We start from the raw sequence: 18,347 nt of genomic DNA, 5'->3' as shown, positions 1-18,347 counted from the left end.
CCTTACCACCGTCTGACCACTCTTTCACTCTGTGTGTAATGTGAGGAGCAGGTGCCAGTCAGACTGTTCCTCTGTTCTTCCTGTAGGGGGCAGTTGTGTTTCCTTAGCTGTCAGGGGAAGTTTACAGACGTCCCTTTGTCCTGCTCTGCTCAAACCTGCGGGGGGGTCACTCTTCCTTGCTGGCTGTACTCGTGTGGACTTAAGTGTTTTGATGCTATAGAACCTTCCGTGAGAAGCACCCCCCCCCCCCTTTTATTTAGAAGCTGCATGACAGTGGTAACCTGAGCTGGTGTACTGGTCCCTCTGAGTGCCCAGCTGCAGACTGCAGCTGGCAGTGTGCACCTGTTTAATGTGTCCCCCTTTCTCTCTCTCCAAAGCCACAGAGTTCCTGAGGCTGGAAGGAGAAGCGTTCCTTTTTTTGTCTCGCCTGATCCATGCTGACAGAAACTCCTGGCTGCGGTTGCTTTCGAATAACTGTGCGTAAGTAATCAGGCTGCGATGTTGGTGGGTGCATTTCTGTCTGTTACACTGACTGGACTCAACACACCGGATGTACAGTTACAACACTGAAATCTTCAAACTGATCACCAACAGAATCATGTTTTTGTACTGTCCACCATTCTTTTGTGAGAGTAGAGAGCAGCCTGATTAATTTATTTAGGTGCTTTCTCTAGAATTTTCTTATGCTCATTACAGTCATAACAGCGAGATTTATTTTAAAATGGTTTATCAAGTTTTTCCAAACAAAACCTAAAAGCTTACAGTGGGCAGAATGCAGTCTCTTTAGCGAAACAGTTCTGATCATTCTGATTTCTACCATTAGATGGCAGCAGACGTTGAGACACATCTTCTGACCTAGTTTTCTGCTGCCTTTGAACAGTGATCCCATGTAGGTAATCAAAGCTGCTGTTGTCCGTCTTTGTTCACAGCTTGTTCATCTGTTCGTGCTTGAAACCAAAACCAACGGCTGAGTATCAAAGGACCGCTCAAGCATGAGCCTGTCACTGAGCTTTGCCTGGTGCAGCTATCAGACGAACCTGAGGACTGTGTGTGTCTACGGGCAGAGTGATGCTCAGATCGCAGCTCTATAGAGGCAGTGTTATTGCCCCATTAGGCCCTCGCTGGCTATCCTCCTCCAAACCCTGCAGCCGCTCGCAGGAGATGCCCTGCGGAACAGGAGGGAGTCTGAGGGTAGCGCGGTCACCCAGCGTCTCAGTTCCCTCATAATGTACCACCGTATGTAGCCTGCAGCGTCCACAAAAACAGTACAGCTGAAATATTCAGTATGAAAGTACAGTGGTTTTATATTATATATTATATTTATTTATATTGCCTCTTGAAGATCCCCAGCTTTCTGGTCTTTGTTGCTGCCCAGGACTTAATCTTAGCAAACGTACTGAGCCGGTGAATGACTTGCAGCCTAAGCACTGGATTACTAACGAGTGATTTGGAGTACCAGGCGTGTGGCCACGCAGTCAGAGTGTGGGAGTCTCCATGAGGAGGCCTGGTTCAGGCGGTGATCTTATTTGTGATGAAATACTGAGTTCACAGCAAGACACACAGTTCACACAGACAACAATTTCACAGCAGGTGCTACTACAAAGCAATGCAAGTCCCTCAGTCACTCTGGCTATGAAATGCTGTTTGCATGATGGCACATTTCAATGGACAGACATAGCTAACATGCTCATTGGAAGACTTTTCTAGCCATAATTAAAACAAACCGGAGGAAATGCAATTTATTCATCCCTTAAATCTTCTATGTGGTTGGACTGTGAGCTAATATAAAACCTGGCCAGCTAGTGGAGACCAGTTAGACCATTAGAATAACCAGCAGCTTTTTTTCTAGCTGTAGATGCAGACGTGCACCAGCTATAACAGCAAGAGCTCTGTGTAAGATGCCAGTGTATCTGGCCAATCAGTAGCCTTCACTGGCCCACTCAGTGGTGTCATAAAATGCTCACAATGAGTACTTGATGAATAATTCATGGCCATCCTATGAAAGTGAAATTCGCTGGTCGTTAGTGGCTAATTCTGCCACACGCCAGGCAGCCTAATCAAGCATCGCTCTCCTGAGATGAGGTCTCCTTCAAACCACACTCCTCGCAATGCTAATATGCATTTTATCAAAAGGTAAACACACAACAATAGAGGCATAAATAAGAAGAAATAAATGAATGTACAAAATAGTTTATTTTTCATTTTCAAATATTCATTTATTTGTTTATTTTGGTTCATTGATTCCTCAGACTCAACCCACTTGTATTTTATTCATTCATTTAGTCTTTATTTTGACAGGAAAAAGCCACCAAAAGTATGTTCCCTAAGTCTTCTGTTAAAGTAACATGCAGCACACTCAGTCCTGCACATCCCTGGTGTAGACTACTATCTTACATCACACAGACTCCTGCACATTCAGGGCATAGACCACTCTACCTTACAGCACACAGACTCCTGCAGATCTATGGTGCAGCCATAAACGGGTTTTGGTGAAGACCTCACACATGAAAGAGTGCGTTTTACCACTGTTGCCTGTTCCATCTCTGAAGATGGGCAGCACTCATTTTCTGCTTTTTTTCAGTTGCCTAGCAACCCTGATGAGATAACCAGCTTTGCTGGTAATTGTCCTCATCAAAGCGACATGGTCTGATATAAGGAGCTCATTTTTGAATTTGCTGCCACACGCAGTCGTGTGTAAAATTACCTCCTTTCATAACGTAATCTCATTGGCTCTGATCAGGGGCCTGGCTCTCTCTGAAATATGCAGAATTTAAAGTATTGCTTTTCCTTTATTCTGTTGGCTTTATTTTGACCTTATTGGTTTTTATGCGCTCTCCTGCCTTTTGTTTTTAACCTTCCAAAAGTATGTAAATCATCCTTATTGTTATTTTTTATCCAGAAAATCAGAAGATGTGGATATGTATAATGTATAAAAGGAGAGAGATATATATGGTACGGTGAGAATCAAATTAATTCATTATTGCTGGGTTATGACATTTGATACCTATTAAGGAAGTACAGTGCATGAATGAATATTCTTTGTGGGTATAAATGTTTTAATAGTTTTGTTCTTAGAAATACAGGTACTGTATAGTGTGCGCGTGTGTGATAGTGTGTGCATGAGTGCTTTTTTGTGCCTCACTGATTGCCCCCCCCCCCCCCCCCCCAAAACCCACCAGTTATTCCTGTGTGATGGCCTGACGTCACAGCGTATTTTACACTGTAGCGCACGCTGCTGTCTCACCAGGAAGCCGGAGCATTGCAGCGTCTGAGCTTCACTGAGTATAGTGTGCACATCGCTGAGAGAGAGGGAGGGAGAGAGAGGGAGGGAGAGAGGGAGAGAAAGAGAGAGGGAGAGAGAGAGGGAGAGAAAGAGATAGAGGGAGAGAGGGAGAGGGAGGGAGAGTTTCACTGTTCCCTGCGCTGTGGCCTGAATCTGAGCACACACACACACACGTGCTCAGCTTTCCTGGGTGCCTTTTCCACACAGTGGACAGCAGTGTTTTTGCATGCATGGTTCTGTTTTGGACAGCAGTGTTTTTGCATGCGTGGTTCTGCATTGGATGGCTGGTGTTTGCTGCGGGATATGTGGAGCAGTTGCTGGTAGCTGAGAGAGGATCGTGGAGCAGCCTGAGACCGGCTCTGCTCTGATGATCCCCGCGGTGTAGCTGCCTGCTTACCATCGCCTCTCCGGCCCCCCCACACCGACCCCCACTCCTGTCCCCCTCACCCCCCTCTCCTCTCCCCACAGTGCCTGGTGCAGCCATGTTCAGCACAGAGTCCTCACGTAAGTAACACCTAAACCGTTCCTGCTTGTGCCATCTGTGTATCCTATTGTGCTAAGTCAAAGCGTGTTTCCCTTATTCCTCTCTCTCTCCCTCTCTCCCTCTCTGTCTCTCCCTCTCTCCCTCACTCCTCTCTCCCTCTCTCTCTCTCTCTCTCTCTCCCTCACTCCTCTCTCCCTCTCTCTCCCTCTCTCCCTCTCTCCCTCTCTGTCTCTCCCTCTCTCCCTCTCTCCCTCACTCCTCTCTCCCTCTCTCTCCCTCTCTCTCTCTACTTTGTGTTTTTGGGAGTTTGCTTCCCAGACTCTGGGTCTCATCATTTTGCACAAAGGATCAGTGATAGTCACCAGTGATGCAAAATCCAAAGTACATGCCCTTTCTCCCTTCTGCTGCCCACAGCTCTTCATCTCTCTCTCCCCTGTCTCTCTCCCTCCCTCCATCTCTCCTTCTCTCTCCCTCCCTCCATCTCTCCATCTCTGCTCTCTCCTTCCTGCTGTCTGTTGCCCCTCCTCTGCTCTGTTACACCTGATGCATTTATTTTAGACAGGAGCTCTGGGCTCTGTTAGCAGGAGACAGTCAGTTTAGCGCTGGGCTCTGTTAGCAGGAGACAGTCAGTTTAGCGCTGGGCTCTGTTAGCAGGAGAGGCTCAGTCCTGCGCTGGACTGTGTATAGTGCTGAGCTGTTTTGTTAACAGTGTGTTTGGCACTGGGCTCCGTTGTTAGCAGTGGAGTATTTCCATGCAGGTGTGTAATGGTTTTGCATGAGTGCTTTGCATTAGAAAACAGGATTTTCTATTCGTGTTTATCTTTTCTCTCCAGTGATGTATGATCTGCAGGTGCTGTCCTGTTCCGCTGTACAGCTCCCATCCCTCAGACGTTTACTTTCACACACCTCTCATGACCGTTCTCTGTATCTGTGGGAAAGGTCCTGAAAGGTGTGTAATACACTGTCAGTTTACAGTATAAAGCCTTTTCCTGAGACAGTGAATGTAGACTATTTGTAGTCATCTAATTATCTAACTGAATTCACATGGCTGTGGTGCCAGACTGACTCTTTTATTTGCAGTACGTCGGGATCAGGCATTTGTATTTTTAGTGTAGCATGTGACCGTTGACTGTTCTGGGTTGCAATTACATTTGAGCTGAACTGGCTCGAAAACATGTAGAAGAACACTGTAGAGCTTAATTAAGTGATTAAGACAGAGTTAGAGAGAGTTTCCTTAATTAGTCAACAGTCCTCTCACAAGACAGAGAAGCAGGCAGCGTGCTGATGTGTCTCCAGCAGGGCCTGGCGTCTCCGAGCTGTCGGAGCCTCCAGCACAGAGGGGCTTATGGGACAGGACAGGATGTCTGCTCCCGCTGAAGGGGAGGAACCTGGGATTCAGGTCTTTTTACTGTTAGTGGTCTACAGATACAGAAAGGAAATGGATGGAATGAATAAGAAGATAATTCAGTTAATTCCCATGATTTAATACGATATTTCAGTTCATTCCTGTGGTTTAAGAGGGTAATTCAGTAATTCAGTCCTGGCTCTCCGTGTCTGACAGTGGGAGGGGTGCTCCTGTTCCCAGAGCGCCAAACGAAACTGAGCAGTGAGAGCATGAAGAAAAGGAAATGAAACCTTAAAGCTTTGCTCCCCTACGGGCAGCGGCTCTGACCGGACTCTGTGGCTCTGACCGGACTCTGTGGTTCTGACCGGAGGCTCTGACCGGACTCTGTGGCTCTGACCGGACTTTGTGGTTCTGACCGGACTCTGTGGCTCTGACCGGACTCTGTGGTTCTGACCGGACTCTGTGGCTCTGACCGGACTCTGTGGCTCTGACCGGACTCTGTGGCTCTGACCGGAGGCTCTGACTGGACTTTGCTGCGGGTCTGACCGGACTCTGGTGTGCAGTGAAACCCAGACCTCCCAGCCGAAGCTGGGCAGGATCCTCATCGCTCGCTCGGTCTGCAGAGTGGGTCACGCTCGGCCCTTAGCCATTTATAGCAGTTTTGCATCTTTACATGTTTTACACAAAAGGAGACTCTTTGGTTGCACTTGTTCCTCAAAGTTAAATCGAAAAGCGCATTGTGAGTGGATTGACTTTCAGTCTTGATTTGACCCTTGACCCTGGTAGCTATCCCGCTGTCCTGCTCACTTCTGTTTCTATAGACTCCCCGTCTCCTTAGATACGCTTCCAAAAGTTGAGGCGTTGTACTCAAAGAAGAGCCATGCCTAGTTTAAACAAACAGGTTTTGGCCCGAGGAGATTTTTGTGGAGAGAATGTGACTGTGAGCGAAAGAAAGGCTCCATACCAGCATGCTGCTGTCAGCAGCTTCATCCCACAGTATTCAGCTGAAGTTCGATGCTAGTGGCGTTAAGCACGGTTTGCCTGCATCTCCATTAATACGGATTACTGTGTGTTTGTGGAGCTTGGCTGAGAGTGAAAGCACACAGATCATTAGCTTTTCAGAAGCTTTAAGAGTCAACGAGAGATTTTTCTGTGTAGAACAGTGACATGCCTGTGCTAATATCTACCCAGTCATGACAATTTGGAATGCTAACGCACTGTTGAAAGCCTCATCACTTTGCACACTGTTTACTTTGTCACGGATAAAAGTCCTAGAGTGAAATTGGTGATACTTATTCACCTGTTCTTATTGCCTTACTGTGTGAGAATACTGTTGTATAAATATGAATGTCTGAGACAGGCTTAAGCTGAAAGTTTTCAGTGTTTTTCTTCAGCTGGTCGGATACTGGTGGACTGTGATTTTTTGTGATTTGATCTTAAACAAGTCTTGCACTTGGGAAAGGTACTTGTAATGTACTTGTAAACTTAAATGTCCATGTAAAACGTGTAACCTATGTAAGTTACACTGCATAAGAGTATCTGCTAAATTCCATAAAGGTCATGTAATATTGAGTCTAATGTTGATGTTGTTTAATTTGGAGAGGCAGTTTTAAGCAAGCTCTCCTTTTCTCACACACTTCGGTGTCATTCGCTGCGGCCTCCAGCAAACTCAAAATGTTGTGTCACTAAGGAGATGCCTCAGCACGTAATAAGAAACATACTCAATACTTAATAAGGAGAATGAGTTCATCACAAAGGGCAGAGCCTGGTGGAGGATTGGAGTGCTGGAGGGAATGGAAACGGGCTCCTCAGGCGCTTTGTAGCTGTAAATAATGCATTTCCCATTTTACTATTAATTATGCATGCGGGTGTATTATGGCTCTTACCAGGATCTAATGGGTTGCCCTGTTGCTGTGGGGGTTTTTTAATCCCTGTGCTTTCTTAATTACATGTTATTCTGGGACAGTGATGGCCTTTAGAGGGGTGGTCCCATGTGTTTCTGACTTGGGTTGCCAGATTCAGTACGAGATGACATGAGCCATTTTTAGAGGGAGTGAAATGCTCATTTCTCTTTCTCTCCTGGATAAAGGCAACAGCCAGAGATGAGTGAGGAGGTGATGTCGCAGATGCTGGCCTTTATGAAACCCTGTTGTGTACAACTTGGCTTGTTTCCCCACAGCAATCTCTGCATTCATAGAGGAGTGCTGGAGTGGAGTGAAGGCAACCCCTCCCCACACTCACTCACAGAGGAGTGCTGGAGTGGAGTGAAGGCAACCCTCCCACACTCACTCACAGAGGAGTGCTGGAGTGGAGTGAAGGCAACCCTTACCCCACACTCACTCACAGAGGAGTGCTGGAGTGGAGTGAAGGCAACCCCTCCCCACACTCACTCACAGAGGAGTGCTGGAGTGGAGTGAAGGCAACCCTTACCCCACACTCACTCACAGAGGAGTGCTGGAGTGGAGTGAAGGCAACCCTTACCCCACACTCACTCACAGAGGAGTGCTGGAGTGGAGTGAAGGCAACCCTCCCACACACTCACTCACAGCTAGCCCCTGTTTTTCACACCCCCTGCACCGGAACATCCCAATCAGATGACCTGGCTGTTCCTGTGTGGGGATTGATACATGGCAGGATCCTATTTGTGGGTTGAGTACACGGAGTGTCCTTTGTTGGGGCTTAGTACTGAGAGCTTGTTTTTTGGGGGGAAGTTAAAACGTGGCTGGTTTGCTGATGTGGGATTAAAAGGTGAAAGGATCCTTCATATGGAATTAGTATCTGACGGGATCTTCTATGTGGGATTGATACGTGACAGGTGAATGTGCTTCTGGGCCTCCTCGAGGTGGTGTGTTATGTATTTGCTGGCTGTTTGGTAATGGCAGCGCTCCTGCCCGGTACCAGCTTTCTCTGTTGCCTTGGCTACACGCCCTCATGCTGCAGAGTGGTACAGTGCTGTGTTTCTGTGCTAACTGCTGACTATGGCTATTTTTGTCATATTATCTGCTCGAAGACAGATATTGTGCATAGGTAGTTTTAGATGCATAAAACAGATCTATAACAACCAGCACACTGATCTGTGGTTAATGTGAAAACTCCTCAAAGAGTCACTATACTCTCCAGCATGTCATTAATAAAGCCCGTCTTTGATAAATATCCTTTTATAATGAATGGAATGTTTTGTAGTTTTATGTACATGTTGATCATTGAGAGCCTGTTTCACTGAACTTTTTATTACTTTTGCCTGAAATACTTGAAACGGAATATATTTCAATCAGCCATGTATGCAAGTACAGTCAGAGCAGAATTCTGTGATGGGAACCATTGAGTCATTTATGGTTTTGGATTAAACAGAAGTGCATTCAGTGCCCTGTTCCAGGGTCAAAGCTGCCAACCCATTCGATAAAATTCAGACATAATAAGACACACTCTAGGAAGAAAGATATCCTGGGCTTTCACCCCATCACATACAGCTGGTGTGTTTCCCTGACGATAAAGAGTTTTTCTCTGCTTCTGTTCTCTTCCGCCTATTTCTGCAGAGGCTGGTTTTGTGCATTCATTTATTTTGGTTCATAAAGATAATTTGCATCATGTTTAATTGGGCAGGGAAAGGTCAGGGGTGCCTGGGGAATTCTGGGAGATCTCCAGGGAGAGTTCCGCTGAGTTTCATTACTCTGACAGTCCCTTCATATGCAACAACTAATCACAGCTCGCTTTTCTTATCGAACACAAAGAAGAGAAACAGCCTCCGTCCTGTTTGGAGGGTCGATGGCTAGTTGTAATTCCCGACATGGGTGCGGTAATCTGCGTACAGGCAGGCAGCTAGCTGCCCCAAAGGGCAGAGGTCAGCGCTGAGGTCAGAGGACTGTCCAGTGATCAGAGGTAAGAGGTGAGAGGTCAGCCCGTGGGGAATTTTGTAGCATTTTTATTGGTCCATGTATCCAGTAACTTTCCAAATGTCCCCAGCTCTTGCAGTTGCTTTTCTGTGTGGAAACTACACTTGAGGGTTTGATCTTTTCCTAAATTGACCCACAGTGCATTAGAGTTACTTTTAGTGGTGAATCAGAGCGCTTAATAGCCTAAGCACACTTCCATCAGACAAATTACAGATGACAGAACCAGCCTTTCCTGCTGAGTCGGCACGTATCATTGACTGCTGTCCGTCTCTGATCACGAGTGTAATGTGCAGGGACGGGCTGCTCAGACTGGGATGTGCTCGTAGGTGTGGGCGTTAGGTTTGTCTCTGTTTGATTCTGAGGAACTGGGAGCTTTAATGACTGCTGTTGGGTTTTGGTTCTGGTAGAGTGTCTGTGCATTCAAACACATTCCAGCATTCAGAGTCCCCCATGCAGACAGAAGCAAAAAGCTCACCGGTCCAAACTAGCTGGGCTAAGGGCTTGGTGTGTGAGTGAAGTGTGGGCATCAGTGTAGCATAGTGTGTAAGCAGCAGGACTTGTAGCCAAAGGGTTGCTGGTTCAATTCTCTGCTGGTGCACTGCTGCTGTACCCTTGGGCAAGGTACTTAACCCACAGTTGCCTCAGTAAATATCCAGCTGTATCAATAAATAACATTGTAAAAAAACAAAACGAAACTGTAAGTCACTCTGGATAAGTGTCTGCTAAAATGACAATTTTTTAATGACAATATAGTTCTTATGCATTGCACAGTGATATGATTCACAGTGATAACGTTCACATCTTTGATTTAATTCACTACATTTATGTTTATTTGTGTGTTGCCTGCTGTTGAATTGATCGCAGTATTACCATTGAATAAAACATTCTCTCTGCCCCCTCCCCCCCCCCCCCCTCTCTCTCACCATTAGTCAGCATGTTTCTCAACACTTTGACCCCCAAGTTTTACGTGGCTTTGACAGGGACCTCATCGTTAATATCCGGCCTCATCTTGGTGAGTTCTGTTTTAATCAATCTATTGGCTCATTAGTGTTTCTTTTCAGACAAGGTTAACCCTAATGCTAATTGTAATGCTAACCCTTATCCTAACCCTATTGCATAAAGGTGACAAGTGCACCATGAACCTGAATCTTTTTGAGAGCAGTTTATAGGGACCTTAAATTATAGGACCTTAAAGTTGCAGGTTCAAGTCCCTCTTTGGAGTACTCTTGTTTGTCGGAAGGTGTCCCGCTTTTACAGGAAGCAGCTTCAGGTTGAGGAGCTGTGTCCCACAGCATGCCCTCAGAGGCAGCTCAGATACAGGCAGCAGTGTGACCCTGTGTTAAGGGTTTGGGCTTATAACCAGAAGGCTGTTAGTTTGATTCCCCCCTCTGTTGTACACTTGAGCAGAGTGCTTAAAATTCCTTCACTAAATCCCCAGCTGTATGGATGATGGCATGCTGGATGTAAGCTCTCTGACCCCCCTGGTGGAGGGCTTCGTTAAGCTGAAAAACATTCTAAGATCCCGACACCCAGCCAGTGATGATCATACTGTTTGTTTAAATCCATATTTTACTCAGCCCTGATTTGCTTACATCTGCCTCTGTTTGTGAGGATCTTTATCTATGGAAAGCCTCTCTAGGTTTATTTGAATGTCAAATTAAGCCTTTTTCCAGCATAGACACCATATTCATGAGGGTTGTGTAGGAGTCCAAGCTTGTATTTACTCTGAACCGTCAACCTCACAACGTCAAAAATGCACCCTGTTCAAAACTGATTTTTTTTTTTTTGAACAATTACAGATCATTATTATTCACTCCAGTTTGCTCATTGGCTGAATGCTTTGTCCATGCAGATATTTGAGTGGTGGTACTTCAGGAAGTACGGGACCTCCTTCATTGAGCAAGTGTCAGTGAGCCACTTGCGCCCTCTGCTGGGCGGTGTGGACAACAGCTCTCCCAGCAGCTCCGGTGCCAGTAACGGAGACACAGACTCCAATCGACAAAATGTGTCGGGTAAGAGAGGGGCTGCTGTGACGTTCATCTCATATTTCTGTTACTCCTCAGGGGGTGGCTCCGTGTCGGTGGTCACAACACTCGCAACTAATGGATTTTAATAACAAACACAATACAGTCATATTGAAGGCTTGATCAGTATCAGTGATGTAAATGTGTATTGAAAGTACAATCGCTGGCAAAGAAGAGGCTGTTTCTGTTATGTTTTCAGGAGTACAGACCGGTCAGCCCTCAGAGGTCTGTGTCAGTGCTGCTGTCCCTCTATAACGCTGGTTTGTGTCACTCTCTTAGAATGTAAAGTGTGGAGAAATCCACTGAACCTGTTCCGAGGAGCAGAGTATAACAGGTTAGTATCTCTCCATCCCCACTGTCTTTCTTTGCTCTCTCCCTCTCTCACTCCCTGTCTGCCTGTCTCTCTCTCCTGTGCTCCTGGTCCCAGCTCTCCCACCCCTCTGTCACCCTGAGCTCCTGTGTCCTGTTGTTGGCATATGAACTGTCCTACCTACCAGCTGTTATCAGGCCAGCCTCTGTTAGCACATCCACTTTCAGTAATTTGCATTCTGCATACAGCTGTAGTTCCAGTCAGCCAGTCACAGTGTCTCACGTCTGATAACACCATCTGAACCACAAGGGGAACAGAAGTGAACCGAATAAGATGAACCCCCATCTCTCCCCCTCCTTCCCTCCCTCGCTCAGTGAAAATACTTTCCCCAGTCAGTCTCATAACCTTACTGCATTAAATTCCTGCAGAGTTCCGGCAAATTAGAGCCAGTGAGAGTATCGGGGCCTGAAATTTCCCTTATTTAATGCAGAGGCATGCTGGGTAATGTACTGATTGCAGCGTAGAGTTTCTGTCTGTCTGCACTGGGAGAAACTGTAGACGAGCGGTGTTTTACACACATGAGAATTTTCCCTGTATGATACACGGCCGTCAGGCCTGCTTGAAATTCTGTGAAAGTGCATTGAATGCGGAGGGGTCTGGACTGGACCAGTGAGTCCTGATGTGTTTGTTTATCTCATTATTACACATTATTATTATTATTATTGTTATTATTATTATCACATTATTTTATCTCATCTTATGTAAATCCTAATTGATATGACCTTTTAAATCATCTATTGGATATCATATATCATATGACCATGCCAAGTGTCCCAGGGGTTTAGAGGTAGGCATGAGTAAAAATGATGAAAATAAATTGAAAAATACATTTATTTTAAATGCCCCACCTGTTAAATGTTAACTGTTACATTATGAACATATTCAGTTTGGATCTCCATCAAATGGAAATAATTTAGAGCTCAGCTGGTGCAAAAGGGAGCGTGCTCCCACTGCGGAATTCTCCCTGAGCCAGAGCAGGTTTAGCATTGACCCCAGACCGTGACAACCGCTGCCTGTCTCTGTCAGGTATACGTGGGTTACGGGCCGAGAACCCCTCACCTACTACGACATGAACCTCTCCGCGCAGGACCACCAAACCTTCTTCACCTGCGACTCAGACCGCCTGCGGCCTGCCGATGCCAGTAAGACCTCCTCCTGCTCTCCCTCGCAGGCAGCGGGGTGTGCAGATTCAGGGCCGTATTTAATCCAACCGAGGCCCAGTTTTACATTTAAGCGAGAGTGTGAAGTTGCTGCGTGAAGTTGCTGTGTGTAACGGCCCTCTTTTCTCTCTGTGTTCGCAGTAATGCAGAAAGCCTGGAGGGAGAGGAACCCACAGGCCCGAGTCTCCGCTGCACACGAGACCCTGGAGCTCGAAGAGTGCGTACAGCCCTCACATGCTGTGCCAAAGATACTGAGATACTGTGTTAGGGACGGAGACACTGTGTTAGGGAGGGAGTCTCTGCGTTAGGGAGGGAGTCTCTGCGTTAGGGAGGGAGTCTCTGCGTTAGGGACGGAGTCTCTGTGTTAGGGAGGGAGTCTCTGTGTTAGGGATGTTGATGTTGTGGTAGAGATGTAGCCTCTGTGATGTACAGACACCCAGTACATGCAATGCTGAATCAGTAGCTGTTCCGCAGGTGTGCCACAGCCTACATCCTGCTGGCGGAGGAGGAGGCCACCACCATCGCGGAGGCTGAGAAACTCTTCAAACAGGCGCTGAGAGCCGGGGAGAGCTGCTACAGACACAGCCAGCAGCTGCAGCACCACGGAGCGCAGTACGAAGCACAGCACAGTGAGTGCTCCTGTAACACACACACACACACACACACACACACACGCATGCAGACACACACACACACACACACACACACACACGCATGCAGACACACACACACACACACACATGCATGCAGACACACACACACGCATGCAGACACACACACGCACGCACACACACACACACACACGCATGCAGACACACACACACGCATGCAGACACACACACGCACGCACACACACACACACACGCATGCAGACACACACACGCATGCAGACACACACACGCATGCAGACACACACACATGCACACACACACACACGCAGACACACATACACACCCACACACACGCACATACATACAAACACACATGCAGGCACACACACACACAAACGTACACGCACACACATACACACAAACACACATGTGCGTTCATACAGTCACAGAAATGCATGTGTACACACCTGCAGACCTGCTCTCAGATGCCTCGCTGGAGCGCCTGTATCGCCGTGTGTCTCTTGCAGGAAGGGACACAAATGTAGTGGTTTACACTAAGAGAAGACTGGCCATGTGCTCCAGGAAGCTGGGCAGAACCCGGGAGGCGGTCAAAATGATGAGAGATGTGAGTATCTCTGAGACTGAGGGAACCGCCCAGTGAGTCCAACCCAGCGACAGCCCTGAGCGCACACTCACATCATAACCACCTGCATCATTAATGTAGCACATTGATGTCATATTCATCAAACCTCAGTGTCACCCAGGCTGCAGAATGTGGGGCCAGGAGGGGTGAGTCCTTCAGATTTGATGCTGTGGGTTTGAGTGCCACCCTCTGGGGTATTACATGTAACAACAGCTGTATGTTTTCCAGTTAATGAAGGAGTTCCCTCTCCTCAGTATGTTCAATATCCACGAGAACCTGCTGGAGGCGCTGTTGGATCTGCAGGCCTATGCTGACGTTCAGGCGGTGCTGGCCAAGTACGACGGTGAGTGCGAGTGTGCGAGGGCGAGGGCGAGGGCGAGGGCGAGTGCGAGGGCGAGTGCGAGGGCGAGTGCAAGGGCGAGTGTGCGAGGGCGAGTGCGAGTGTGCGAGTGCGAGGGCGAGTGCGAGGGCGAGGGCGAGGGCGAGGGCGAGGGCGAGGGCGAGGGCGAGGGCGAGGGCGAGGGCGAGGGCGAGTGTGCAAGGGCGAGTGCGAGTGTGCGAGTGCGAGGGCGAGTGCGAGGGCGAGGGCGAGGGCGAGGGCGAGGGCGAGTGCGAGGGCGAGTGTGCGAGGGCGAGGGCGAGGGCGAGGGCGAGGGCGAGGGCGAGGGCGAGGGCGAGGGCGAGGGCGAGGGCGAGGGCGAGGGCGAGTGCGAGGGCGAGTGCGAGGGCGAGGGCGAGGGCGAGGGCGAGGGCGAGTGCGAGTGCGAGGGCGAGGGCGAGGGCGAGGGCGAGTCTGATTATTTTAATGCCATATTTCAAATATTTAAACTTGTCTCTGGTTCCGTTGTCTGAACACATTGACAGTGGGATGCTCTAAGTGATTTTGCTCCAGTAAATATGTATGGTATTTTTGAATTTTCACAGATATCAGTTTACCCAAATCTGCAACCATATGCTACACTGCGGCCCTTCTGAAAGCCAGGGGTGTGTCAGACAGGTAAGTGTGGGCTGATCTCAGATCAGCTGGAGAGTAAGTGGAGTAGTCAGTAGTGACTTCTCTACATCGCAGGACACATGACCCTCTGATACAGACAATGAAACAGGGAAGCAGGCAGTAAAAAAAGGTGCTCACTGCTTCACCCAGGTGTACCTGCCCCCCCTCATGCACCCCCCTGCCCCCCCCAGGTTCTCTCCGGAGGCGGCGTCTCGGCGGGGCCTCAGTACGGCGGAGATGAACGCGGTAGAGGCCATTCATCGAGCGGTGGAGTTCAACCCACACGTCCCCAAAGTGAGCCGAGCCGCCAACCGTAACATCTGCTGCTGACTGCGTCGCCGTGCAGTGGAATGACCGTGTGTCTGTGTGTCTGCCCTGCCCCCCACCTCACCCACCCTTCCCCCTACCCTGCCCTTTCCCACCCTAATCCACCTGACCCCACCCTGCTGGACCCCGCCCTGACCCGCCCCCTTCAGTACCTGTTAGAGATGAAGAGTCTGATCCTGCCCCCGGAGCACATCCTGAAGAGGGGCGACAGCGAGGCGGTGGCTTACGCCTTCTTCCACCTGCAGCACTGGAAGAGGGTGGAGGGAGCACTCAACCTGCTGCACTGCACCTGGGAGGGCAGTGAGTACCCGCCACTGTGTCATCATTACATCACTGTGCCATTATTACATCATAATGTCACATTATCACATCACTGTGTCATTATTACGTCATAATGTGACATTATCGCATCAGTGTTTCAGTATTACATCATAATGTCACATTATCACATCATCACAGTTTTTATCACCTTTTTTATGAATCACTGTGTCTCATTATTAAATCACAATCTGATTAATAATAAGAGTAATGACAACTTTATTTTTATAGCACCTTTCTGACATTTAGTGCAAGATTCTTTACATAGAAGGATAAAAACAAACAGGAAATGACAATTATAAAAGAAATGAGGACCTATGTAACCTATGTAAAGAGTGGAAGGTAAAATATGTCATATGACAATGATAAACCAAAAATGAATAACATTTTTAAATGAGTTTAAAAAATAGAAGTAAAATATTTATTAAATAGACACTGATAAAACCAAAATCAATGAAATTCACCCAAACAAGTTAACCACTGAGAGGCAAGGCAACCTCATAAAAGAGGGATTTAGGGAGGAAGACAGATTTAGCCGGTCTGATCTCTGCACGAAGACGGTTCCAGTCTCTGAGCTGTTACAGTCAGTGTGTGTTTCCTTACTGTGCTGTCTGTGGCGTTAGGCGGGTTTCCCTGTGTGTTGAAGTATGCTCTTTCTGTATGACTCTGTAACTGTATTTCCTTGTTTTGGTCCTTTTCCACATTATAATATGAAGCTTTTTGTTGCTGCTTCTCCCCCAGCTTTCAGGATGATTCCCTATCCTCTGGAGAAAGGCCACCTCTTCTACCCATACCCCATATGCACAGAGACAGCGGACAGAGAGCTGCTACCCAGTAAGAGATTCCCCACATTCTCACAGAGAGAACCACAAGAAAACAATTAATGTGCTTATTGCTCTGTGTGAAAGAGTGTAAAGGCAAGAAAAATAGCTTTGAAATTTGACCCCACTGATTGTTAAGTGGTGTAGTTTTGATGATTTTGTAAGTACTTGACTGGTGTCATTTTACTGTATTGTATGTAGTTATGTGTGTGGGTGTAATTGAGTGGTTTAGGTGTAGGTGGTGTTATAGTGTGTACTGTATTCGCTCACACTAGTACATGTGTGGGTGTAGTTTGTACTGTGTGTATTTGTGTGTGAGTGTAGTTTGATTGTGCTGTGTGTAGTTGTTTGCAAGTCTAGTTTGCGCTGTGTGGAGTTGTGTGTGTGTGTGTGTGGGGTTTGTGCTGTGTGTATTTTGACTGCAGTATGTAGGTGTGTGGGTGTAGTTTGCGCTGTGTGTAGCTGTGTGTGGGTGTAGTTTGCGCTGTGTGTAGCTGTGTGTGGGTGTAGTTTGCGCTGTGTGTAGCTGTGTGTGGGTGTAGTTTGCGCTCTATGTAGGTGTGTGTGGGTGTAGTTTGCGCTGTGTGTAGCTGTGTGTGGGTGTAGTTTGCGCTGTGTGTAGCTGTGTGTGGGTGTAGTTTGCACAGTGTGTAGCTGTGTGTGGGTGTAGTTTGCGCTGTGTGTAGTTGACCCTCCCCCATCTCCTTGCTGTGTGTAAGCAGTGTTCCACGAGGTGTCGGTGTACCCTAAGAAGGAGCTGCCCTTCTTCATCCTCTTCACCGCCGGCCTCTGCTCCTTCACCGCCATGCTGGCCCTCCTCACACACCAGTTCCCTGAGCTCATGGGCGTCTTTGCTAAAGCGGTGAGTGTCCTCCACCAGCACAGTGTCCCTGTCGGTAACCATTAGCACTGTGCTGCTGGGGTGTGCGCTGACCCTGCTGTGTGATTGTGTTGGCAGTTCCTCAGTACGCTGTTTGCGCCACTGAACTTCGTCATGGAGAAGGTGGAGAGCATCCTGCCATCCAGCCTCTGGCACCAGCTCACACGCATCTAGCACCAGAAAGGACTGCTGACGCTTTAACTCCAAGTTCCTGGACTGTTATGGACTACAAAACATGGCATGATGGGAGAAAGGGAAAAGGGAAAACAAGTTCGACTATTTCTTCTCATGTGAACGTTGAGGGGTTGTACGGAAAAAAGATGGCGATCACTTGGCTTCATACAGAAAAGCTGGAAATGGACAGTGAAAATAAAGACATTTGTGTATTGCTGCAATTTAATGGTTTTCCTGTCCTAATGTAAGTCTGTCTGTGGAGGAGAAGCTGGGGTGGAGCCTGTAGGCTCTGTGGAGATGGTGTTGTGTAGGAAGACTGATGCCTGCTGGTTTATCAGTGACACTGCAAGAGCTCCTCCTCTTAATGCCACTGCTTTGTAGGTCATTAACATGTTCGCACACAAACGCTTTCTTTAGCCTCATTTGTTTTGCCTTTGACTTCTTTATCTAAAGGACATTAGTTTAATGGTGACAGCAGGTTGTTATAACTAGAACTGGTGTGGAATCAAGTGTGGTCCTAAACACTGTAAGGGTCTGACAACTGATTCCATACATCAGTAACTAAGTAAAAATACTCCAGTAGGTGTGACAGTAACATTTACCTAAGTTCCAATGTACTCTTGTGATGGAACTTACTGTAGTTCACTGTATTCACTCCAAATACCTCAATCAAATCCTCAAAGTCTCCTTTTCTAGACTCAAAAGATAAGTGCCATCAGTCACTCTTCATCATGTTAGATACAGGGAACCAGTCTAGTTTTCCTTCTCTGTACTTTCCTTTTTCTGCCAGTTTTGAACAAACCTCTCAAGATTACTTTTTGCACTGAACTTGCACTGATTTGATTGTCAGGTGCATTTTTGACCCTTATATGCCTTTTAAAATTGGCAAACAGGTTACAGTCGTTAGACTACACTTTTGTTAGTTCAGCTTGTGCCCAGTTGACGGGGTGTTGCAGGGAACATGTCCTCTCCCCCAGCCTGATCCCAGGGTGACTTCACTGTCTCATTTCATTCTGAAAC

At 47.5% G+C, this 18,347-nt stretch overlaps 1 protein-coding gene across 2 annotated transcripts; it reads left to right on the top strand.

Moving 5' to 3' along the window:
• Positions 1–405: 405 nt before the first annotated feature.
• On the top strand, positions 406–17,537 carry LOC118770515 (suppressor of tumorigenicity 7 protein homolog). 2 transcript variants are annotated; one of them, XM_036518240.1, is made up of 16 exons: positions 406–480; positions 3,752–3,787; positions 9,935–10,017; positions 10,858–11,017; positions 11,309–11,363; positions 12,426–12,541; positions 12,701–12,776; positions 13,034–13,188; positions 13,698–13,795; positions 14,042–14,156; positions 14,738–14,810; positions 14,999–15,101; positions 15,284–15,434; positions 16,194–16,286; positions 16,996–17,135; positions 17,232–17,537. In XM_036518240.1, the coding sequence occupies exons 1-16, from the start codon at positions 435–437 to the stop codon at positions 17,325–17,327; spliced, it is 1,596 nt and encodes a 531-aa protein (XP_036374133.1). In that variant the 5' UTR covers positions 406–434; the 3' UTR covers positions 17,328–17,537. The 2 variants fall into 2 exon arrangements, with proteins under 2 accessions (XP_036374133.1, XP_036374132.1); XM_036518239.1 differs by having other exon boundaries at positions 16,993–17,135.
• Positions 17,538–18,347: the final 810 nt, after the last annotated feature.

Source organism: Megalops cyprinoides, chromosome 23 (assembly GCF_013368585.1).
Source record: "Megalops cyprinoides isolate fMegCyp1 chromosome 23, fMegCyp1.pri, whole genome shotgun sequence".
In the NCBI taxonomy this organism is placed as follows: Eukaryota; Metazoa; Chordata; class Actinopteri; order Elopiformes; family Megalopidae; genus Megalops; species Megalops cyprinoides.
The sequence above is the reverse complement of the archived record's forward strand: the minus strand, read 5'-3'. Positions and strand labels throughout refer to the sequence as shown.